At 47.1% G+C, this 26,428-nt stretch overlaps 1 protein-coding gene across 1 annotated transcript in view; it reads right to left on the reverse strand.

Moving 5' to 3' along the window:
* Positions 1 to 26,428, reverse strand: part of kcnh4b (potassium voltage-gated channel, subfamily H (eag-related), member 4b) — a 235,106-nt gene that overhangs the window by 128,506 nt on the left and 80,172 nt on the right. Inside the window, 2 exon segments of the mRNA XM_038779453.1 lie at positions 1,936 to 2,067; positions 8,816 to 9,049. Of these exon segments, the coding sequence (XP_038635381.1) occupies positions 1,936 to 2,067; positions 8,816 to 9,049 (366 nt within the window).

A 26,428-nucleotide genomic window follows, 5' to 3' on the forward strand; every position in this document is an offset into this window, starting at 1 on the left:
ACGGTGGAGTTTTACGACAGAAACAATAGCGTAAAATGGCCAGGATCCTCCATTTGGCCGGGGGCTAGCATGCCGGCACAGCTCAGCACCCGGCTCTAGCTGCCGATACGGCCCGGAGAATTACAGGCCGCCACCGTGCTACATGGCACTGGCCGCCCGCGGACCTGGCCCGCGAAATAGTCCCCCTCTTTGGCCGGCTCATGTGCACTGGACCAGCCACCACCCCCCACCCCCCCCCACCTACAGTGCCCCCCAGTGCCCGGAGCCCCTGATAATGTCCCCCCTCTGCCTGCGGATCGGCCCTTCCCCGACTGTGGCGGCAGTGGACTAAGTCCGCAGCCGCCACGCCGAGTTCCCGACGGATGAGACCACGCACGACTGACGCCGTCGGGAAGTCAGCTGGTCAGGGACGGAGCATCAGTCAATTTCCTGAGGGCGTTGAGACGAGTACGCCAATTTGGAGGGGTCAGAGCATCGCGAAAGTGGCGCCGCCCCCGATTTGGTCGGGAACTGTGATTCTCCAGCCGATCGGCGAACGCGATTTCGGTGTCGACGACCGCAGAATCCAGCCCAAGGTACTTGACTGTGCTCAAACATAAGGTAACATATGGGAGAGATGTTTTGATGCAATATTAACATGGCGTAATAACATTATTAAGTCATAGATATCAGTATGTCATAAATTAAACAACATTCTGTTAAGTTTCGGTCCGACAGAATGGGCAGTGACATCCAGTACTACCTCTATGGATAGGGTTGGAGCCTCCGATTGCTGACGCTGGAATCGCATTCGCTGATTGGCCAGAAAATCCCTTTTGACGCTGAAATCGGGGGCGGCGCCGTTTTTCGGATGCTCCACCCCCTCCAAAACAGCGTCATTGGTGAGTACGCCGCACGCCGTTAGAATGTCCTCAGGATGTCACCTGAAGGCCCTTCCCCAATGCCCCATCCCCGATGAGCCGACTTCCTGATGGCGTGGATCACTTGTGGTCTGAATTCCGCGAACCTCATGTGGCGGTTGCGGACTGTGTCCAGCGCCGCCACAGTCGGGGCGGGGGGGTCGCCGCCATGCGTATGCGTGGCCACGGGCCAGGAATTCTCCTTCCGTATCTGCAGGCAAAGCCAGGGGTTTTACGTGGCGCAGCTGCTAGTCCCCAACCGGGCGGAGCATCGGTGCGGGGGCGGAGCATCGATGTGGAGGCGGAGCATCGGTGCGGGGGTGGTGTCGACTTTTTGGTCGCAATACTAGACATATGCTCCGGACATAGCCTCAAAATTGGAGAATCCAGCTGTATGTTCATCGCTGGAGCTGAATTGCACCTGATTTGCAGTCCCACTGGAAGCAAAAATCAGGAAGCAATTCCCACTTCTTGATCATGCACACTTTTGCATGGCAGGATTGTGAGGGATTCCTTAGCGAACCCTACTATTGGCCCGCCACAATGAGGTCCTGCAGCTGAGCCCCCCTACTGCCCCCACAGCACCATTCAGCACTGCCCCCCCTGCCACACCTTCAAACTCTATTTGAAGTGGTCCAGGAGCTGTCAATCAAAGCTTGATGTTTATGTACCAATTCTCACCCATATGATTCCCGGCACAGAGGACCAGAATATCAGGCAGGCGTGGCGAATATGGTGCATGGCCCATTAATAGGATCCAAATACACTTGCAGAGCACCCTCCTGCTGGGCGCGGGCATGAACCTCGACCCTGGCGTCAGCAGGGGGGGGGACGGACATTGGGAACTCTACTACTGGCGGTGAGCGGCGGAGAATCCAGCCCCATATCTATACTAAAGGGATAGCAATATAATTACTGAACCTTTACCAAGAAACAATTATTTATGTGAATGTTGAACTGATGTCAGATTGAACAGAAGTGAAAACCTTTGTGTAAAAACAGAGAAAGAGCAAGTAACCGTATCAAGCCCCATTACCTTCCTTCCCGTCTCCCTGGTGGCTTTTGCCTCGGGAATCTGTGACATCCTTAAAGGAGACCAGGAACAGCACAACTTCCCCCTTCTCATTTTTAATGGGTACGATGTCAAGCAGACACCAGAATGCAGTGCCTGTAAATGGAGAACAGAGAAAAGAACAATCAACAGCTTTTAGTGAGGTGTTGTATTCTGAAGAAGGCAATTCTGATTCAGCAATCTCAATGAGGGGTGTGCACAAACACCTGTTCAAAAATGAAGCACACACAAAAAAATGTATAAATGATTCCTTCTTGAATGATCATACATTGAATGGTTTAGTGTCGGTAACACGTAAGTATAACCACAAAGGTTATTCCCAATGTTGAGTTGATTGCCAACTTAATTCTGATCAATGATGTTCTGTAAAAGATGTTCCCCTTATCGCAACTTCCTAAACAGATTCAATTGATACCAACAAGGTTCTGCTGTCTTCCTCTAGTTGCAATTGTAGCCTATTCTTCTGAGTAGATGGGAAGGACGTGCCCTGGAAAACAGCAAGTCTCTTCTTTGAATATACAGATCAAGATTCAACCATTCATCAGTGCTAAATGCTATTTTAGCCAGAGTTTTGCATGGGTAAGAAATTGTGGCTTTCCATCCACACTAAATTAATAAGAACAGAAGTCAGTGGTTAGAGGGGCCCACTATTTTGACTTTACATAGAGCCAAAAGGTGGAGGAGTCTCTTGCCATAGGCTTCCCCTCCCTCCCTCGACTGCAAGGCCACACACCACTTTCCTGGTGACATTTCTGAATCCTGTTGGCTGTTCTTGAAGTGCCCCAGCAGTTGCCTCCGGCTGTCCAGCAAATCCTGGGACTCGAGTCATAGAATCCGTACAGAGCAGAAGGAGGCCAATCGGTCCATCATGTCTGCACCGACACTTTGGGCACCCTACCAAGGCCCAATGCACCGCCCTATTCCTACAACCCCACCCTAAGGGGCAATTTAGCATCGCCAATCCACTGAGCCTGCTCATCTTTGGACTGTGGGAGGAAACCGGAGCACCCGGAGGACATGCAGACATGGGAGAATGTGCAAACTCTGCACAGTCACTGGCACTGTGAGGCCGCGGTGCTAATTATTTTCCAAAGGGGAGAGATTGCTAAGTGAAACCCTAAAAGGAAGGTTGTAAAATGATAAAGACGGCTTAGATAGAACAGGAAAATACTATTTCCTCTGGTTGTCAAGTATTCAAAGGAAGGGCCATTAGTTCAAACTGGCAGTGCCGGAGTTAGGAAAGTTTAGGATAACATTTTCTCTGTAGCTGGTTATAGAACATAGAATATACAATGCAGAAGATCATAGAATTTACAGTGCAGAAGGAGGCTATTCGGCCCATCGAGTCTGCACCGGCTCTTGGAAAGAGCACCCTACCCAGGCCCACACCTCCACCCTATCCCCATAATCCAGTAACCCCACCCAACACTAAGGGCAATTTTGGACACTAAGGGCAATTTATCATGGCCAATCCACCTAACCTGCACATCTTTGGACTGTGGGAGGAAACCGGAGCACCCGGAGGAAACCCACGCACACACAGGGAGAACGTGCAGACTCCGCACAGACAGTGACCCAGCGGGGAATCGAACTGGGACCCTGGGGAAGGAGCCCATTCGTCCCATCGAGTCTGCACCGACCCACTTAAGCCCTCACTTCCATGCTATCCCTGTAACCCAATAACCCCTCCTAACCTTTTTTGGTCACTAAGGGCAATTTATCATGGCCAATCCACCTAACTTGCATGTCTTTGGACTGTGGGAGGAAACCGGAGCACCCGGAGGAAACCCACCCAGACACGGGGAGAAGGTGCAGACTCCGCACAGATAGTGACCCAGCCGGGAATCGAACCTGGGACCCTGGCGCTGTGAAGCCACAGTGCTATACACTTGTGCTAGGGTGCTGCTCAATGTTTTAGCACAAGGAGTTACTGAGCCATAGACCATTTTAGTTTAGGAACAATGGCATAAATGTATGAAGGAGATAAGGGGAGAGAGCAGGGCGATGAGATTAGCTCTGGTTTGCTCTAACAAAGGACCAGAATGTGGTGGGTTCACTCTTTGCTATGGTGCCCCTTAAGAGTCCCCCTAAATAAAGAGACCCCCCCGACAGACCCCTCAGAAAAGAGAATGCTCAGGAAGCCCCTCAGGAAAGAAACCCCTGTCAGAAGCCTCTAGAAGACAGGCCCGTGTCAGGAAGCCTTCCAGAAGAGATACCCCTTTCAGTAAGTTCCCCAGAAGAGACCCCTGTCAGGAAGCCCCCAAAAGAGACCCCTTTCAGGAAGCCCATTAGAAGAGGGGGTCTCTGATGACGGGACCGGTGGGGTGGGGGGGGGTGCTGGAGCATCAGAAAAGCATTGGCACCAATCCCATTTTCTTCACAACGCTGGATTCTCCGCCTCATCAGTAACCCCGAGACGGGCGGGCGAGGCGGAGGATTTTTCCCAATGTTGGGCGTTAAAATATATAACATTATATGACTGTTAGTGTAGTAAATCCAGACTTCCTTAATGTACAGATAGGTTGTACAGTCAAGTCTACTTAAGTTGAATAAATGACAAAGAATAAAATGTTTCAGAAATAATTTTAAATGATTTGTTAAATGAATAAAATGTTTGAATGAATTTCAAAATGCTGGATTTATTCATTTAATGAAGTGTTACCTTGCCTCCCTCAAGCTCCTTTGCCAATCGATGTACTGATCTCTTTTTTTTTTAACAAGTGTTTTGTCTGGGTATGAAAATTGCCCAGTACAGTAACTGATTCGGTGATGTTTCACAGGCTTTTTCACTTCATTAGGTGCTGGCGCTGAAGTTTTTTTGGCAATCAATATAAATCACACTTCTGCTCAGGTGTGAAGATGCCTCATGAATCACTAATGCTCAAGCTTTGGGATACTTTGAATTTATCCATGTTTAGCGGTGCACAAAGCTCTTTGGCAACAAGCTTCAGCAGAAACTCGTACTGTTACGGTGATTAACGATTACAATCCCTCAAAACAGAGTCACCCTTTCTCCAGCTAATAAAGTGAAAGTAATTGTGATCTCAAAAGTTTCCCAGCATGAAATCGCTGAACAATTTGGTGCATCCCAGACATTTCTTCACTGAATATGTTTAATGTAAAGAAGCAAATGGAATAAATTAAAATGGTGACTTCCTTTAAAAAAACTGTCCTGCAATTGCTACCCAGTTTGCCTTCTGTTGTTAGGGTGTACATAGAACATAGAACAGTACAGCACAGAACAGGCCATTTGGCTCCCAATGTTGTGCTGATCATTGTCCGAAACCAAGATCAAGCTCTCCCACTCCCTGTCATCCTGGTGTGCTTCATCTGCCTATCCAATAACCGCTTGAAAGTTCCTAAAGCGTCCGACTCCACTATCACTGAAGCAGTCCATTCCACACCCTAATCACTCTCTGAGTAAAGAACCTACCTCGGACATCCCTCCTATATCTCCCACCCTGAACCTTATAGTTATGCCCCCTTGTAACAGCTACATTCACCCGAGTAAATAGTCTCTGACCATCCACACTATCTATCCCCCTCATCATCTTATAAACCTCTATTAAGTCGCCTCTCATCCTCCTCCGTTCCAAAGAGAAAAGCCCTGGCTCCCTCAACCACCAAATTTAATACAACAAGGAAAATGGATAAAATAATAGAACAGTACAGCACAGAACAGGCCCTTCGGCCCTCGATGTTGTGCCGAGCAATGATCACCCCACTTAAACCCACGTAACCCGTATCCCAACAATCCCCCCATTAACCTTACACTACGGGCAATTTAGCATGGCCAATCCACCTAACCCGCACATCTTTGGATTGTGGGAGGAAACCGGAGCACCCGGAGGAAACCCACGCACACACAGGGAGGACGTGCAGACTCCACACAGACAGTGACCCAGCCCGGAATCGAACCTGGGACCCTGGAGCTGTGAAGCATTGATGCTAACCACCATGCTACCGTGAGGCCCCGATGGTATCATTCAGAAAATAATTTAAACAGAATATGCCGAAAATACATAGCAGACCAGGCAGATGTGCAGGCCAAAGGTCTTCCATCTGAAAAGTTAACGATGTTTCTCTCTACACGGATGTAGCCTAACCTACTCAGCGTTTGCTAAAACATCTTGGATTTCCAGCATCCGGTGTGAGCAGCTTCTGTAGTTCAGTCAATAAAATTAGTTGGCAAAAAAAATCTCTGAGAGAACATCCCTCTGACATCTCTGGAAGATACATGAAATCCAAAAGGCTTCTGAAGGGCACCGAAATTCTGGATGCCAACAGGATTCAAAGGTTACAGTTGACAGATCAGTTCTGTGGGCACTTCTAGAGTACGCCCAGCCACTTATTTCGCCCCCGCCCCCGACTTGAAAACAATCCAGCTGCATTCGAAAGGGGTGAGGATGTTTCCAAATATTTGGGGACTGACTACTCAAGAAAGGGTCAGCAACTGAACTTAATTATTTTCACACCTAGAATACTCTGAACAGTTTTGGCCCCCTCATCTAAGGAAGTCTACTGGCATTGGAGGCAGTCCAGAGGAGGTTCACTGGGTTGATCCTGGGTATGGAGGGATTTTCTTATGAGGAGAAGTTGAGTAGGTTGGGCCTGTACTCATTGGAGTTTCGAGGAATGAAAAGGTGACCTTATTGAGACATAATGAGCGTGATTTAATGGCAGTGCCACCTGGCTACCAGCCTGGCACTGCCTTGGTGCTCAGGTGGCACTGTCAACTGGCAGGACACTGCCAGGGTACCAGGTTGGCACTGCCAATGTGCCAAGCTGGCATTTTTAGTGCGGTGCCGATCGGGCCGGGGTGCCCTGCGCTGGCGTTGGGGGTGGGTGCAGGGATCCCAGGACCCCCTCATAGTGAGTTGAGGCTTAGGGGGTGGGGGGGCGGGGGTTGCGTCAGTGCTCCAGGGATCGGGAGCCATTTAAAAATAGTGTCCTGATCTCTCGCTACACTGGAGAGTTCCAGCAAGTGAATGGGCCGAATGGCCTACTTCCGCTCTTGTGTCTTATGGTCTTATTTTCACTGCAACAGATTCCTGGAGAAGGAATTTGATTCAACTCATTTGACATGTTTAAAATGTCATGTGAGAGTACCCTTTAACAAATGGAGAAATCTTTAAGAAATGTACCTTTAAGAAATGGAGCTGCTCATGTTACTGGAGTGATGTCAGAGTGTGGGTGGAGCTGAGCTCCAATTCTGCTTTTTACTTTCAGTTTGAGAAAGAGCTTGGGTGTGTCTGTGTTTTTCAGTGAGCTGAATCTGAAGTTAAAAGTGAGCTGCACTGCTGTTGATCTCTGCCATCAAAACAATATCTATGGATCATTTGGCGAACTCAGAATTGTAAAAAGATCTCAGTATTGAATGTAAACCCTAATCTGCTCCTGTATGAAGGTTTGTTAAGTCTTTATGATGTTAAAAGGACAGCATACAGGTTATTTAGTGTTGTATTCTTTGGGGGTGTATTTGATTTACTGGTTGCTAAGATATTCACTTTGTTTTTAAAAGGTTAACTTGAGTTCATAGAATAAACATTGTTTTGTTTTTAAAAAACACTGGTCTATTTTCTGCTGTACCTTAGCTGTAGAGTGATCCATGTGCTCCCATACCACAATCTATTAAAAGTTGAACTACATGGTACACTTTGGGGTTCTCTAAACCTGACCCATAACAAAAAGTAAGGCAGCTCGATATCTATTGAGAAAAGTGGGATGGCAAAAGCATCTAGAACAGGATGATAAAACATAGATACTGGACAGAGTGAGCTTGATGCGGGTCAATTCGACAATCCCAGTTAAAGTTGTCTGCTGGTAGAATGATGAGCTGGCCGTAAGATACTGTACGGCAAATACCATTTAAGTACAATGCTGATACTTCTGGAGCATTGTACAGGGAGCAGAATTGAGAGAGTCCCACAGAATAGAATCAAAAGGCAGCCTTTAAAGGGTTGAAGCCTTCGGGATGAAAGTGACTACATATCACGATAAGAATGTTGGAAGCTTTTTCCGAAGGGGCCGAGTGGCCGTAACTTCTGTGGTTCTGAGAAATGCTCAAAAATGCTTCATGCAAGCTTCGAGCTTATAGACAGGTTGGTTAGGGGTGGGAGCAGTGGTAACACGTGATGGTCTAAAACAAAAGAACTTAAAAAAACCTAACATGGACAATGGATAAAAAGTGACACTGCTCCCAGCAGGCTTTGGTGAAGAGGGTAAGTACAGGAAGCATTATCCGGTTTAACCAGGGCACCCTGATCAAATGAGAGAGGCTGAGATCTCAGGCAAAGGTTACCTGGAATATATTCAAAACTTGAAACAAAAGTGGCATTTTCTAGCAAGATATATATATGATTGTTGAAAACGTAGGCACCGATAGAACGCTTCCTGTGCGGTGGCCAGGTGTATTACACTGTGCAGTATACTCTCACACATTTTGCCATATATTAGCCTAGGGTTGCTAACTGTGATTAAATGCATTCCTGGACGTTCCCTCATAGGATGCTCTCTTGCCATTAGTCAGCCGACACATCCATCCTTGTGACTCACTACCTTCCCTAATTGGAAAGCAAAAAGACCCACTGTCCAATTCCCGCCCCCCCCCCCCCCCCCCCCCCCAAGTTTGTTTAATACCCCAGGGTTTGACACAGCAGTGTCCTGGAGATCGGCCATCAATTCCTAGCGTCTCCAGTCCAATCCTTTGGGGCTGGCAATGTTGCCTTTATAAATTATCCTGGCTGATTCACGAAATGAAGGAAATCTGAAACAAAACGTGGCGCAAGCTTATCACAAGTCATGCAATGAGAGGAGATGAGCACGCCAAGACGAAACATTTTACCAGATTTCTTGTAGAACTGCACTTCGCCTTGGAACTCCTGTTTGCTGTCGAGTGCTTTATCAATCTGCACGGAAACCTGGTCATTGGTCTCTGCTCCATGCAGGAACTGGCACCCACAATTCTTCTGCATAACTTCAGTGCGGGCGTAGCCAGTAAGGTCGCAGAACCCATCCGAGCAGTAGACAATGGGAAAGCCCCGGTACACTTGAGCATTCGCAAGGATAAAGTTGCTGTCTGTAAATTCAGAATGGAAAAGACCAATTGGAAATCTTTGATCAAATGAAAAAAGGCAGCCTAACTTTTGCAGCTTGTAAAAATATCCTCCGCTCCTGGATCCATGACAAGTATCCTTTAATTCAGTTCAAAATTGGCATAAAACGGGCATAGACTGATTCCCTACGGAATTACTAATGTCTGTGATCCATTCTCAGTCTCTACTCCATAAGGGATGGGATACCTATCTGCTATCTCAAAAATATTTAGGTTCCGCTTTGTCAGACCTGCTCATGCAAGATTTCCCATGAGCCATTTTGTAAGTCGTGATCTTGCCATACATAAAGGTGCGCAGCTTGACATATTAGCCTATTATGTTTAAATGGCCTTATCCTCTCCCCCCCCCCCCCCCCCCCCCCCCCCCCCCCGTTTTCTAATGGATCCCGGTGTTAAAATTGGAAGCACTAGTTCTTAAGGACAGTTGTTCTGAATTTATCCTTTCTTGCTTGTTCTTATATTTGCAGAAATATTTGTTCTGCACAGTACCAGTTGTGCTTTGGAAATGCTGTTCCGTCACTTGTAAAGTGTTATCAAACTCTAATATAAATAGATAGTTTTAAAATTCATGACAATGTTAATTTCCGAAAGTCACACTGGCTACATAATAAGCACCCATTCAATGTTATTGCACAGTGATGTTCAATTTAGTGAGAAAAACACAGGTCTTGTTGGCTTAATCACGAATCTTGATATTTTAGTTAGTGCGCGTGACTAAGTTTGAACACAGAAGTGAAAAATCAGGCTTAATTGACTGTACATCAACAGTATATAAAACTATGTCAAAGTGCTGCAGCCTTAACTACTCTTCACCTAAGAAAACTGATCACTGTAAAGATAGGCATTAACCTGATAATCAAGGAAAGAAAAAGACCCGTTAGTCCATTAAGACGGTCCCACAACTCAATGGGAGGAACACAATGACAAAATTATTATTTCTGCCCTTTCCCCACTGCGCACATCTGCTGAGATCATTTGGGAACATTTTCATAACACAGCTTGAAATAGAGATTATATTAGGCCCCAATTTACACCCGCAGATTGACTTGGGCACTCCTATGTTTCGCTTGAAGCGTTTTCAAAAAATTAGAACAACATAAAAGGCACTTCTCCTGCAACATTTATTCCTTCCAAGGGGAAGGTGGCAATACATTATTGTGACAGGCGCACCAGATTGATGAACTCTCCAGAATGAGACTACGGAATCCATGGAATGGCAACAGTGGTTAAGTACACATTGGGCAGCAGGCAGCACGGTGGCGCAGTGGTTAGCCCTGCTGCCTCATGGCGCTGAGGTCCCAGGTTCGATCCCGGCTCTGGGTCACTGTCTGTGTGGAGTTTGCACATTCTCCTCGTGTCTGCATGGGTTTCGCCCCCACAATCCAAAGATGTGCAGGCTAGGTGGATTGGCCATGCTAAATTGCCCCTTAATTGAAAAAAGAAATAAATTGGGTTCTTTAAATTTTTTTTTTAAAGTACACATTGGACAAAATCTAACGGACGCACCTGAACCGAGACGCAGCCCGTAAATCTCATGGGTGGCCCCTCCTAGGGGTTACTCAGCTTGCCAGGTCTCTCAAGGTGCCGCAACCTGGATCCCACCCTCAATGGGCAGTAAGTAACACTTTGATATGCACTTGCTGGAGTTACCCAAGGTAACCCCCACGCCTCAGAGACCTGAGCGAGCGCTGGTTTGCACTGGTCTCCACAAATGGGGACCAGGCGTACCGGCACCTGGGTGGATGGGGTCTGGGCAGGGTGGTACTCTGGCACCCCTGATGACACCCAGGTGCCTTGGCAATGTCACCTGGGTGCCACTCTGGCACTGACAGGCTGGAAAGGCCACTGCCAGAGTGCCGGGCTGGCCCACCGGGGATTGAGCCTGGGGGTGCCATGCCCTTATTAGGTGGGGTGCGGAGGTTTGATGACCCCCTTATAGGTGTACTGGGGGGTCACTTTGGGGGGTTCTCGCGATTGGGACGCCATTTAAAATTGGGACTAAGTGAAGCCTCGGTGGGACGCTCGCCGTTGAGATCCTGAAATGAAACAGTGTTCTGTTAGATAGCGGGGTCTTTCTCAGCACTGCCAGCACCGGGAAATAACCAGTTAAATGTGCTCGACACAGGACTCTGTTTCAGTTCCGATAAATTGCACCCATTATCTCAGATGATCCAAATTTTTTTAATAGGGCATGGTTTACCAGCCGTGTTCTGCCAGAATCGGGATGTGACGTGGCTGGTAGATCCAGCCAGAGGCCTTGTTTGGGATACCCAACGGTCATTACACAGAGATTGCGATCTGCATCCTGCCCACAATGGGCTGCCTACAAGTGCCGGAATGATTCCTGTAATCCCACCCAGAACGGACTCTGTTTTTTAAATTTAGATTGTACCCAATTGTTTTAAGTTCAACAGGACAAAATTACTGTATGAGTCACAATCAATTTAAAAGTGACTTGTTACATACACATTAGGTTATTGTGTTTGGGTGCAGGCAGAAAAAGGGTGATCAGAAATCATGGCTGGGAATTTACCGGCCGCTGGGGGAGGAGGTGGGATGACAGGTGGGGTGGCATGGCACCAGGCCCACTGCCTACCTAGTCCTGTCTATGCTGGCTGCAGATTACCAGCAAAAGGGGATGTATAGGGCAGCCCACTCACCTGTGGGGCAACTGAGGCCCTTAAATGGGCAGTTAATGGCTGCAGAAGAACATCCTCCCATCACTGATAGGATTTTAACTGCAGCACGATAGGCTAGCATAAATGTGCTGCCCACCAGGTGAATCTGAACAAATGGGTGATCAATGGTTTATTATTATAGAAGCATATAAAATTATGAAGGGAATAGATAGGATAGATGTGGGCAGGTTGTTTCCACTGGCGGGTGAAAGCAGAACTAGGGGGCATAGCCTCAAAATAAGGGGAAGTAGATTTAGGACTGAGTTTAAGAGAAACTTCTTCACCCAAAGGGTTGTGAATCTATGGAATTCCTTGCCCAGTGAAGCAGTTGCGGCTCCTTCAATAAATGTTTTTAAGATAGAGATACATAGTTTTTTGAAGAATAAAGGGATTAAGGGTTATGGTGTTCGGGCCGTAAAGTGGAGCTGAGTCCACAAAAGATCAGCCATGATCTCATTGAATGGCGGAGCAGGCTCGAGGGGCCAGATGGCCGACTCCTCCTCCTAGTTCTTATGTTCTAAGCAAAGGCGAGTGGGGGGGGGGGGGGGAGGGGGGGGCAGGAGGTTAAGGATGAGTGCCCCCTTTCCAAAGGTTCTCCATTTCCCCCCATCCATCCTAATTCTGGTGCCTCAATCCATCCACTAGGGTTTCCAGCATGGCCCCTGGTGAGACCCAGGTCTTCCCTTGAAGTTCCATCTCTGCGAGTGTGTCCTCTTCAGGACTGCATGCAGCCCTAGCAGTGGCCTCGGCTCCTGGTGGCAACACCAGGACCAATGAGCTGCCAGCCCTCTGATTGGCTAACGGCTCTCGGGGGCAGGAGGGCAAGATTTCTTCTCTGATGGGAGCGGAAGGCCAGCCTTGAGCCAACTAGCGGCCTAATGGCCTTAAAACTGCTGTGGCTGAGCTGGTCAAGAAGATGCAGGCTGGCCACCATTGTTTATGTTGGGAGGATGGGTCCTGCCCACAGTGTAAAATTCAGTCTCATCTCTCCATGACACACCTGTCCAATTTTTACATCCGCTGATGAAAAACAGGTCGTCAACAAACAACTGTCATGTGAGAGTACCTTTAAGAAGTGGGTGTTTATAAATGGGTGTGTATATAAATATCTGTACCTTTAAGAAATGGGTGTTTACTACTGCAGTGATGTCAGAGAGTGGGTGGATCTGGTCTGTCAGCTTTTTACTTTTGTTTTTGAGCAGGCTGCAGGGTGTGTTTTAGTTTTGTTTTCAGAGCTGGATAGCTGCAGTCACAACCAGAAGGTGTATGAATCTCTCTGTGTAATCTAAAGACTGTAAATCGATCCTGGTAATTAAAAACTAATAACAGTAGTGACTTTAATCTGATGTGCTTCTGGTAAAAGGTGTTTTAAGTCGTACGGATGTTAAAAGGAAAGCTTAAAGAATTACTTAGTGTTGTATTCTTTGGGGGTTGTATTTGAATTAATGGTTGCTAAGATGTTCACTGTATGTTTTAAAAAGATTAACTTGAGTTCATAGAATAAACATTGTTTTGTTTTAAAAATACTTTTCCATTTCTGCTGTACCACACCTGTAGAGTGGGCCGTGTGCTCCCCATACCACAATCTATTAAAAGTTGTGGGTCAGGTGAACTCCATGATACACTTTGGAGTTCTCTAAACCCTGGCCCATAACACCACCAGTAGTTTCCACCCACACTCAAAGTCAAAATTTCCCCATCACCTAGATCCCTCCTATTTTGGTTCAACTAAAAGTTAAAATTGGTCCTCTAGTTGGGTTTTAGGAAGTTGTTGCAAATGACATAAAAACTGTCTTAAGAGATCTCTACTGCATGTGGACCCTTCATTTTAGAACCAGCACAAAGCTAAAGATTAAGATTGGAGCCTGTATCGGGAATACTTTCCAGCGGTTACTTCAGGACTCTCTCAGAGGCCCGACCAGCATTCTTCATTAACACTTATCATTAAAAAAACAGATTGGTCATCTGACTGATGCTTGGGCATGGCTGTGTGAGAACTGTCTGCAGAACATTCCCTTCACTCCAAAAAGTAATTCATTGTGAATTTGTTGTAACACAACAGTTTATGAGATAATAATAGCATTAATATAGTTTAGTAGTCCATCAAATAAAACAAGTATTTACACTTGAAAAAAACTTTCAGTCTCTGCCCTTAGCTTGGAAATACATACCCAGCACCGTCAAATTCTATAATTGTTATGTGACGAATGTAAGAAATTGGTATATATATATTGTATTATATGTATCTGGTGCGGTAATGTTTTAAAAGCCTGGGTTAGGGTGCGTATAGATCAACTACAGTATTTTTTAAAAACCTTGGTATAAAAGACAGACAGTCTTTGTGGCTGCAAAAGATGCAATGAAGATGTTGTAAAACTGAGATCATCATTCTTTCCAACCATGTTTATGTTTACAAGGAGAGGCCGAATAGGATTTTGTTGTGATTTCGAGGGATTCCCTGGGGAGTAGATAATTAGAGACATTGGGTGGGATTCTCCGGTCGGCGGTGCCAAAATCGCGTTCGGGGATCAGCCGGAGAATCACCGTTTGAGCCGGAATCGGGGGCAGCTCCACTTTTGCAATGCTCCGCCGCCTCAAAAACTCGCAGAGTATGCGGCACGCCGTCGGGACGTCACCTGAGGCCCTACCCCGATGGGCCGAGTTTCCGACGGCATGGAGCGCTTAACCAATTTCTTTTCGCAAACCCGGCGTGGCGGCAATTCTCCAGCCGTATCCGCAGTTAAAGCCGGGGGCTTTACACTGCATGCCTGCTAGCCCCACACCAGTCGGAGGATCAGTGCAGCTTTGGCACCATTTTTTTCAGGCGTAAAACGCCACTGTTCCCATGCCGGAGTCATCACTTAGTCTTCAAATCAGAGAATCCAGCCCTTTTAGTTTAAACCTAAGTAGCTCGTGGGATTTATGTTGGATGATGGTGATGTAATTAATAGGAGGAGCCAGGTCTGCAGCAGGCAGTTGTAATTTAGCTTTTGAAAGCTGTGAGCTGAACGACAGCTTTTGCAGAAGGCGGTCAGATTTAGCATTAATCTGACAGACAGCAATCTGCAGGCTTTGTACTGAAAGGATCTCTCTCTCTTCAAGCAGTCTTTCAAAGATCTCTCTATCCAGAGTATCGCAAGTAATCCTGTGTTTGCAAATTTTATTTAAAAGTGGGTTTGACATGTGATGGATTTTGCTTGATTGGAGATCGGGAAGGTGTCAGTTAGAAGTTAACGTGTTTCCTTTTATTGCTAAACATTGTTTAACTGGTCATTGTAAGCCATATTTCTGTGATGTTAAGATAGTTTAATACTGTGTTAACGATAAAGTTTGTTTTAAGATACCATAGCCTTATTTGTGTGCGGAGTCACAGCTGGATCAAAATATCCTTTCTTCACAGTTTTTACAAATTAAAAAAAGATTGTGGTTCCTGTCCGGTATCCTAGCAAATGTTGGGGTCTGGTCTGGGATCGTAATAGTTACATGAAACAATATGGAAGCAAATGGCCAGTTGTTCAGTGTCAGCTGCGGCTCAATGGGTGGCCGTCTTACTTCTTGAGTCAAGAGGTTGAGAGTTTAAGTTCCACTCCATAACTGAAGTGCAAAAAAACCAAGGCTGACACTTCAGTGCAGTGCTGAGGGAATTCTGCACTGTTGGAAGTTGTGTCATTCCAGTGCGATTTTCATCTGAGGCCCCCTCTCAGATGGATGTAAAAGGTACCATGGGGGGCAGAGGTGTTATCCCTGTTATCCTTGCCAATTATTTATCCCCCAGGATTGCTGGGCTACCATCACATTGCTGTTTGCGGTGTACAAATTAGCTGCCATGTTTTCTACACTACAATAATGATTACACTTCAAAGGTTCTTCAAATTGAGACTTCCGGTGCAGGCCACTGGGGAAAGTTGCTATATCAATGCAAGTATTTTTACACTCCCCTTATTTGGAATCTGGGCTCATAATTTGCAACCACATTCAGAAAGGGATAGTGTCACCATATCTGCCAAAATCACCGCTAATAACATAGGTAACCCAGTCACTAAATTGAATGAGTGACACCCAGGGACAATCTCCCCTGTTTCCTCTCCCATCATCTGGGAGGTACCTGGCAGAGAATGGCATTGCAACTATATGGTAAAAATGTAAGTAAATTCATCTTTGTCCGAGATGAACATAGGCTATTCCCCCTTTGAGGGGGAGAGCTGACTGTGATGATTTAATCTGAGGATGACCACACCTCAGGCGAGAGGCAAAGTTCAGAAAGCGGGGCCTTAATGAATGACCTCAGCCGGTACGGGAACTGAACCCATGCTGTTGGCCTTGTTCTGCATTACATACCAGCTGTCCAGCCAACTGAGCTAAAATCATATGGGGAGGCAATGGAATAATGGTATTGTCGCTGGACTAGTAATCGAGAGGGCCAGGGTAGTGCCCTGTGACCTGGGTTTGAATCCCACCCCAGCAGATGGCTAAATTTGAATTCAATGAAAGTCTAGAATGAAAGCCTACTGTGATCACCGTAAAGACCCATCTGGTTTACTAATGTCCTTTAAGGGAGACAATCTGCTGTCCTTACCTGGTCTGGCCTACATGTGACTCCAGATCCACAGAAAAGTGGTTGACTCTTAAAATGCATTTGGCGCTGGACCATAAATGCCCAGCCAATGACACAAATATCCCAGGAATGAATTAAAAACATGGCTGATCAAGAATCCCATCCGCTCTTACCACCTGGCATTGGTGCACGTTGGAAGCATTTGATACTCAACCAGTTTGGCCGCATTGCGAATGTACCTACCTTGGAGTTGGGCTCAAACCTTCTGGTGCAGAGATAGTGATGCTACCCACTCCACCACAAACAAGACCTCCTAACAGGTTCAGTTTCAACTTGCACATCTTTTTGTTCAATGGCAATAGCAGTGTGAGAGATTCCTGGTCATCCATTTGATGACAGAAAGGCCTTTACCATTACTATTCATAACCCCAGGCGTAACAGTACATGTTGCCACAGCAACTTGGGCTTACTAAATGAACTGTAACACACCACTGCCAAAGAGCAGTTAGTTCCTTTCTGGATTTTTTTATTTAAACACTTGGAACTCTGTTTTCGAATTTGAATAATGATATCAACATGTCTTCGACCGATTACTAAGCAGACGAGCATGTGGGAGGTGAATGAGCAAACTTTGTTCAAATGACAAATGCCACTGACACGCTCTAGGTGAATGATTTTTTAGCTCTCTTACACTGCTGGGTTCAGCATCACCTCCAAACAGTTTACCCCCAATGAGGTCAGCATCATTTAAATAAAACCATTCAGTGAAAATCCACACCAGAGAAAACACTCGGACCAGAAAGAAAATAGGTCATGCAGGAGGAGATTGATGTTACTGACTGTGCAGTAGTGCAATGGTAAGCTGTGTCCCACAAAGGTTCTGGCAGATCATCAAGAAAGTGGATAAATGGTTTGCGGAATGGGAAGTCGCAATGCGACTTAAAGTATTTGCCTGTATTAACTATTGAAAGGAGGTACACAGAATAAAACTCCCATCTTCCACTTATTTTATTTTCACTGAGCTTATACTTAAACTCACAGTTAACAGTGCTGCCCATATCTTGACTCAAACTAACTCCTACTGCTCACTTTCAATGCTGACTTTTACTCTCACTTGGGCAATGCCTAATTTTCCAAATTCTCATCCGTGTCTTCAGATCCCTCCATAGCGTCACCCCTCCCTATCTCTGTAACCCCCCCCCGATGAGATATCTGCACTCCTCCAGTTCTGACCTCTTGATCATCCCCAATTTTAATCCCTTCACTGATGGAGGCCGTGCTTTCAGCTGCCAAGGACTTAAGTCCTGGACATCCCGCCCTACATGGCTCCACTTTCCTTTAAGGCAATCCTTAGAATCTCGACAAAACCTTTGGTCACCTGTCCTAATATTGCCTTATGTGGTTTGGCGTCGAATTTCGATAAGGCCCCTGTGAAGTGCCTTGGGTGTTTTACTGCATTGAAGGCGCTATATAAATGCAAGTTGTGGCTGTTTGGAGGTGTGTTGCTGGGGTCATGTGGCAAGGCTAGTCCTGCACAGAAGGACCTGCATCACTTCACCAGAATGCGTAGGCCTCGGACAACATCTGTGCTTTCATATTAATTCTTACATTCCATTATGTCTACGCTGTTACAATTGTGAGTGATCAAAAGCTCACATTGTGTATTTTTTATTAAAATATCTTTAGTTACCCTCATGGTTATTTCTAATTAAAAAAAAATAAACAAACATCCTTAAAATGGTTGAATCTATGTCTGTCTGTGACCCCTGAACAAAAGGAGCTGCCTGGCAGTATGGGGGAAATTCACACTTTGTTATCTCGGGGGAGCCACTAACGGCCCCTGTGGGCTGCAAAGGCCAAATTCAAAGAGAGCACTGCAAAGGTCATCTGCATTTCATAACCCAGGCTGGCCAACAGGAGTCTGTTCATCTGCTAAGACAAAGGCCCCACAGTCTTCGTTCAATTCTTAATGGCTGAGACATTTAACAACCTTGGGGACCCAGGTGAGGGATATACAACCTTTGTCAATGACAGTGTGGAAAGCTGGGAGTCATGTAACATTGACCTCTGGCTTGTGGAAACAGTAATAGTGCCTGGCTTAACTACAAAGCTCAGTCTGCTGTTTACCATCTAATTGGCAGCCTCTCAGGAAAGGAGCTCTGGCCCAAGGTTGGACACCTGACCCCATCTACACTGCTTCTGCTGGAAATTCTGTACCATCACCTACAAGACCGATTCATTTCTGCATACTTACGTCATTGTGTGAAGTCAACACCACTGGAAAAATGAATTATACAGCATTGGTTTTCAACCCGCTGACCTCTATGAAGGAGTACTACATTGGTCTTTGATTCTGGACTCTGGAACCCATTTGAAACAATATTCATTTTCTCTGTGGTCTCAACCCTGTAAATCTTACTTTTCTCTATCCACTCTTTACTATCTGAAGGCGAGGAGGACATTGTGAACCCTCTTCCATGTTTTGTGTGTGTGCAAATAAATTAACCTTTTGAGTTCATCCGATCTCGAGTTTGATGTGGACAGAGAATTGGATTGCACCAAAATTCAAGGGGTTGGGAAATATGCCAACGTTTATCAAAAGAGGGGGACAAATCAAAACAACTTTCTGACGGAGGTTTGAGTTAACCTTGTGATCACTGTAACATAATACAGAATTATAAGTAACATGCAAGGTACCACTTTTGGATTTGATGTAAAAATACTATTCAGTAGTGGAAATATTGCACACTAATGCAGGTATTCATTTAAATATACATAGTGCTTTTGTAGCTTATGCACTAATTGGCCAATTCCCATCACAGTGCTGTTTACTAGAATTGCCCCATTAGTTTGATTTGTCTGCTATTTTCAATTTGTTATTAAAGAGACATTTGATCGCCAGACAAGGCAAGTTCTATTGATTTTCTGAACTGCATTTCACTGTACTTAAAATCCATAAGATACTCAGATGTTTATCAGTCTTTTTGCACAATATCTATTCAAATAAAAGAGCTGAGTGAATTATCCATGACTGTGATTCCATTATGAAACACCAACACACTATTTCTTTGGAACTATTCTCTTAGAGTAATGCCTGGGGCTGGTTTAGCACAGTGGGCTAAATAGCTGGCTTGCAATGCAGAACAATGCCAGCAGTGCGGGTTGAATTCCCGTACCAACCTCCCCGAACAGGCGCCGGAATGTGGCGACTAGGGGCTTTTCACAGTAACTTCATTGAAGCCTACTTGTGACAATAAGCAATTATTATTATTATTATTATGTTCCCCTACTGCCTCTAACTTCAGTTTCCCAACCCCATACATCAAACTTATATCAAATTCCCAAACAAAACTTAGCAGAGGGATTGAATTTAAGAGCCGTGAGGTGATGATGCAGCTGTACAAAACCTCGGTAAGACCACATTTGGAGTACTGTGTGCAGTTCTGGTGGCCTCATTTTAGGAAGGATGTGGAAGCTTTGGAAAAGGTGCAAAGGAGATTTACCAGGATGTTGCCTGGAATACAGAGTAGGTCTTACGAGGAAAGGTTGAGGGTGCTCGGCCTTTTCTCATTAGAACGGAGAAGGATGAGGGGCGACTTGATCGAGGTTTATAAGATGATCAGGGGAATAGATAGAGTAGACACTCAGAGACTTTTTGCCCGGGTGGAACAAACCATTACAAGGGGACATAAATTTAAGGTGAATGGTGGATGATATAGGGGGGATATCAGAGGTAGGTTCATAACCAGAGGGTAGTGGGGGCATGGAATGCACTGCCTGTGGAAGTAGTTGAGTCGGAAACATTAGAGACCTTCAAGCAGCTATTGGATAGGTACATGGATCACGTAGAATAATGGAGTGTAGATTCATTTGTTCTTAAGGGCAGCATGGTAGCATTGTGGATAGCACAATTGCTTCACAGTTCCAGGGTCCCAGGTTCGATTCCGGCTTGAGTCACTGTCTGTGCGGAGTCTGCACATCTTCCCCGTGTGTGCGTGGGTTTCCTCCGGGTGCTCCGGTTTCTTCCCACAGTCCAAAGATGTGCAGGTTAGGTGGATTGGCCATGATAAATTGCCCTTAGTGTTGGGTGGAGTTACTGGGTTATGGGGATAGGGTGGAGGTGTTGACCTTGGGTAGGGTGCTCTTTCCAAGAGCTGGTGCAGACTCGATGGGCCGAATGGCCCCCTTCTGCACCGTAAATTCTATGATAATCTATGAAGACTTGCCTGCTAGACTAAATATTTCCACTTGTTCTGCTCAAACTAATTTCTTCTCTGTTCTCCGCTTTGTCCATTCTCTGCCCATCTAATTCCAAAATTCTGTTGGCCTCTACGCTTTGATGGTTTCACTTTCTCAAGCCTCCTCCAGCACTTTTTTATAATGTCCTTCTATGTTTTCACCTGAACAGGACAAACTCCAAATGCCCGTGCAATTAACTAAAAAGGTAAAGTCACCATAGTCCGAGATGACCATAGGCTGCTTTTCTCTTTGAGGGAGGGCTGACTAGTGGTGGTTTAACCTGAGAGTCACCACAGGCAAGAGGCAAGGTTGAGAAGGTGAAGGTGAAGCCTTCATGAATAACCTCAGGCGGTATGGAAATTGAACCCGCGCTTCGCTCTGCATCACAAAGCAGCCATCCAGCCCCCCCCCCCCCCCCCCGCCCCCGTAAAATTCCTTTAAGGGATATCTTTAGGGGGCTGTTTAGCACACTGGGCTAAATCGCTGGCTTTGAAAGCAGACCAAGCAGGCCAGCAGCACGGTTCGATTCCCATACCAGCCTCCCCGAACAGGCGCCGGAATGTGGCGACTAGGGGCTTTTCACAGTAACTTCATTTGAAGCCTACTTGTGACAATAAGCGATCTTCATTTCAAGGGCTGGTTTAGCTCTCTCGGCTAAATCGCTGGCTTTTAAAGCAGACCAAGCAGGCCAGCAGCACGGTTCAATTCCCGTACCAACCTCCCCGGACAGGCGCCGGAATGTGGCGACTAGGGGCTTTTCACAGTACCTTCATTGAAGCCTACTCGTGACAATAAGCGATTTTCATTTCATTCCATTTCATCAACGTGACATCACAAGAATGGAAGATGGCATTACCATCACGGAATCCCCCATAATCAACATCCTGGGGTTACCATTGATCAGAAACTGAACTAGCCATATCAGTACTGTCGTTAACAGGATAGGTCAAAGGCTAGGTATCCTATGGCGAGTAACTCACCTCCTGACCCACCTATCCATCATCTACAAGGCACAAGTCAGGAGTGGAATGGAATACTCTCTGCTTGCACTCTCTGAGTGCAGCTCTAACAACACTCATGATGTTTGACACGATTCAGGACAAAGCAGCCTGCTTGATTGCCTCCCCTTCACAGCTTCACAGCTCCAGGGTCCCAGGTTTGATTCCCGGCTTGGGTCACTGTCTGTGTGGAGTCTGCACGTTCTCCCTGTGTCTGCGTGGGTTTCCTCCGGGTGCTCCGGTTTCCTCCCACAGTCCACAGATGTGCGGGTTAGGTGGATTGGCCATGCTAAATTGCCCTTAGTGTCCAAAAAGGTTAAGTGGGGTTGCTGGGTTACGGGGATAGGGTGGAGGTGTGAGCTTAAGTAGGGCGCTCTTTCCAAGAGCCGGTGCAGACTCGATGGGCTGAATGATCTCCTTCTGCACTGTAAATTCTATGATTCTATGATCATGTACAGTAAATATGTTCAAGGTATTATGTCATTATAATAACACACAATGATGATCAACGGTGGTAAGGCAAGTGATCGTAAGTTTAAATACAGGTACGACGAGATGACCTTAGTTAATGGTGCATGGCATGAGAAAACCTTCAATATTTTAGCCAAACTGCAACAAAGTCACAGCATCAGGGAGTGTTGGAAACAGAGTGTGCTGACTGTGAAGAAAAGGGGCGGAATACTCTGACCCCCCCCGCCGGATTGGAGAATCGTCCGGGGCCGGCGTCAATCCCGCCCCCGCCGTGTCCCGAATTCTCCGCCACCAGAGATTCCGAGGGGGTGGTAATTGCGCTGCGCCATTCGGCGGGCCCCCCACGGCGATTCTCAAGCCCCCAATGGACGGACGTCCCGCTGCTGTCAAGCCTCTCCCGCCGGCGGGAATCAAAACACCTACCTGACTGGCGGGATTGGCGGCATGGTCGGGCGCCGGGGTCCTGGGGGGGGCGCGGGGCGATCTGATCCCAGGGGGTGCCCCCACGGTGGCCTGGCCCACGATCGGGGCCCACTGATTGGCGGGTGGGCCTGTGCCATGGAGGCACTCTTTTTCTTCTGACTTCGCCATGGTCTTCACCATAGCGGTGGCGGAAGAGACCCCCTCCCCTGCGCATGTGCCGGGATGATGTCAGCAGCCGCTGACGCTCCGGCTCATGCGCGGACTTACGTTGGCCGGCGAAGTCCTTTCGGCCCCAAAAGGCTGTTCATGCCAGCCGGCGGAGCGGGAACCACTCCGGCGCGGGCCTAGCCCCTCAATGTGAGGGCTTGGCCCCTAAAGGTGTGGAGACGTCCGCACCTTTGGGGCGGCCGGCTGCCGGAATGGTTTACGCCACTCCGACACGCCGGGCCCCCTCGCCCCGCTGGGTAGAGGAGAATGCCGGCCAAGGTTTGGAGACAGAGCGCTGAACTAGTGTTCAAGAAAAGAGCTGGAAAGCAGACTTCAGTGCACAGCCAGTCAATTCTGTGAGAAGGACAGTGCATTGAGAAGACTTGGACCTGGTTTGCTCAGTCAGGAAAGTAGAGTGACCAGGATGTGGGCTGGATCAAAAGGAAATTCGAACAAGACAAAAAAAATCATAAAAATTTGTGCCAGAAGATTTGTGATTATATTGGGAAGCTTCTGGAGCGGCTGAACAATAAATTGAATAAAAAGCCGCTGGTGGGGGGCGGGGGGATCGGAGGCGAGGGGGGACCTTATAGGCGGTCGGGGATTAGATCTGCGCGGTTTCAGGCTCGGGCGCACCACCTTCCCCTCTGTGACTCCGCGGTCCAAGTCGGCATGGAGCGCGGCATGGCCCCTGGAGACCGCTGCCGTGCGCATGTGCGGACTCCGAATCGGAAGTGCAGGGGTTCCGTATCTGCAGCTAAAGCTGCGAGATTTACTTCGGCTCCCTGCTGGCTCCCTGCAGGGTATTGAATTAGTTCAACTTTTTAATAGGAATTTCAGGAGTAAAATTCTACCGTTTTTATACCAGCGTGGCGACATAGTCTTATTTTGGGAGAATCAAGCCCGTCTTTGGCCAGGTTTGATGGGGGGACTATTTTGGGCATTTATGGCTATATCCTCTCAACCAAGTCAGCTTTTGTTGAGTGAGGTGAGGAGGAAATAGGGGGATGAATTGGGTCCCATTGTGGATGGTGAGATGTGGAGTGAGGCCCTTCACAGGGTCAACTCCATGGGTGGGATTCTCTGACCCCCCACCGGGTTGCAGAATCGCCGAGGGGCGGCGTAAATCCCGTCCTTGCCGGCCACCGAATTCTCCGGCGTCGGAGATTTGGCGGGGGCGGGAATTGCACCGCGTCAGTTGGTGGCCGCTCACAGCGGCCCACCCCTGGCGATTTTCCGGCCCACAATGGGCCGAAGGCCCACTGGTTCTATGCAGGTCCCGCCGGCGTAAATTGGACCAGGTCCCTTACAGGCGGGACCTGGCGGCGCGGGCAAGCTCCGGTGCCCTGCGGGGGGCGCGGGACAATCTGGCCCCGGGGGGGGGGGGGGTGCCCCCATGGTGGCCTGGCCCGCGATCGGGGCCCACCGATCTACGGGTGGGCCTGTGCCGTGGGGGCACTCTTTTCCTACGCGCCAACCATGTAAGCCTACGCGATGGCCGGCGCGAAGGTGACCCCCCTCCCGCGCATGCGCGGACCCGCGCCAGCCGGCGGAATCGCTTCGGCCCCGGCTGGTACGCAGCCAAAGGCCTTCCACGCCGGCCGGCGAGGCGCAAACCACTCCGGCGCCGGCCTAGCCCCTGAAGGATTCCGCACCTTTGGGGCGGCCCGTCGCCAGAATGGTTCACGCCACTCCATCCAGCCGGGACCCCCTGCCCCGCCGGGTATGGGAGAATCCCGCCCCATGTCTTCAATTGCTCGGCTAAATTTGATTCGCTTCAAGATGGTGCATCTGACTAAAGCGAGGATGAGCAGGGTCTTCTGTGGGATGAAGGGTATGTGTGAGCCCAACTCTGGGGGCCGGCTAACGACACACCCAAATGTTCCCAGCTTGTCCCAAGTGGGAAACCTTCTGGGCCTCTTTCTTTCTCAACATGTCGGAGATACTGAATGTAGATTTCGATCCATGTTCACTGGTGTCAGCCTCGCCGATGCAAGAACGAGGAATCACTAGAAGTGTCATGTGATCCAGTCTCAGTTTCACTATTTCTTTGAGCAAAGCACACACACAGATCAGATGCCTTCAAGCTTTTTAATTGTGTATAACTGTTCTTGTGTGCCTAGTCTTCACAAAAGAACCCACAACATATTTATCAATCACTTGGTGCCTTGTGTCTGATGCGGTAAGTAAGCACAAGGGATAATAACACAACATCCTCCACCTCTTCCACTAACAGTGGGCCAATCTGTCCAGGTCTGTCCCTATCTTTGATGTGGAGATGCTGGCGTTGGACTGGGGTGAGCACAGTAAGAAGTCTTACAACACCCGGTTAAAGTCCAACATGTACGTTTCAAACACTAGCTTTTTGAGCACTTCACCTGAGGAAGGAGCAGTGCTCCGAAAGCTAGTGTTTGAAACAAACATATTGGACTTTAACCTGGTGTTGTAAGACTTCTTACTATTCCTATCTTGACACCACTTGCCAGAACTTGTTCTCCTTTAATAACCTCTCTTGATTCCACTTAATTTTTCCAAATAAGAGATTTCACCACAAGAATCCTTGCGGCTTCTATCCATATTGTCATTTGGGAAGGTGTGCCTGTTCCATATTCCTCATCTTGCCTTTTCTCTTGTGTGAATTTCTCTATTAGTTTCTGACATGGAAGCCATTAGCAGATCGATTTGTTATTTTAACATCTTTCAGGAGTTGATTGTTTATATCATTCATCAGATTCCTACAATTTGCAGATCAATCAATCCACTAACTTCCTTTCCGCAAATGTTGTTCTTCTCTCTTCCAACCTAATAGTTATCTTTCAGTTTTCATTTCAACACTCAAAATATTAACCTGTCACTTCTCTTTGCAAATGCTGATGGACCTGTTTCTCCCAGCACTTTTTTTGTTTTTATTTCGAAGGTGCAGTTTATTTTTGTTTGTGACTTTACGATTATGGAGGCTTGAGTGATCAATGAGTAAATGCGGCCATGGTAATTTGTGGTAATTTAGCCTTCATTTTGGAATGGTTCTTTTAGGGCTTAACCCGTGATTTGCAGCTACCACAGACTCTTAGCTGCTCAGCAGAAGTGGAGCAATGCATTGATCTAACGATGTAGAGATGCCAGCGTTGGGCTGGGGTGGGCACAGTAAGAAGTCTTAAAACACCAGGTTAAAGTCCAACAGGGTTGTTTCGAATCACTAGCTTTTGGAGCACAGCTCCTTCATCAACTGATGAAACAAACCTGTTACTTGATCGAAAGAATTCTAGACAGATACACTTCAGAAATCTCAAACAAGAGGTACAGTTAACCCCTGCCATTTGTAATCCCCTCTATCTTGAATTTGTTTACCACCCGGAAAGTGTCTGTATAGCAAATCATGGTTTGTGGCCCCAAGACTTCACTCATCCGTGATTTAGACTCCCATGTGAAAATGTTGGACTCTTAAACTTGCACCTTTCCCATATTTTTCCCATGTAGAAAGTGCACATTGCGCAAGTTCACCATTTGCAATTTCACCCTTCGCGAGACTTTACATGAACAGAATCTCCGCAAGTGACGAGAGTTCACTGTCCATGCAAACATATGGACATACAAAATAGGAGAAAAAGTACATCATCCAGCCTCGTGAGCCTCCTCGCCATTCAATAAGATTATGGTTGATCTGTTTGTGTTTCGAATTCCACATTCCCATCTACCCCTGATAACCTTTGATTCCCTCGCCTAACAATAATCAATCTACCTCTGCCTTAAAGAATATTCAGTCAGCCCACCT

Source organism: Scyliorhinus canicula, chromosome 19 (assembly GCF_902713615.1).
Source record: "Scyliorhinus canicula chromosome 19, sScyCan1.1, whole genome shotgun sequence".
In the NCBI taxonomy this organism is placed as follows: Eukaryota; Metazoa; Chordata; class Chondrichthyes; order Carcharhiniformes; family Scyliorhinidae; genus Scyliorhinus; species Scyliorhinus canicula.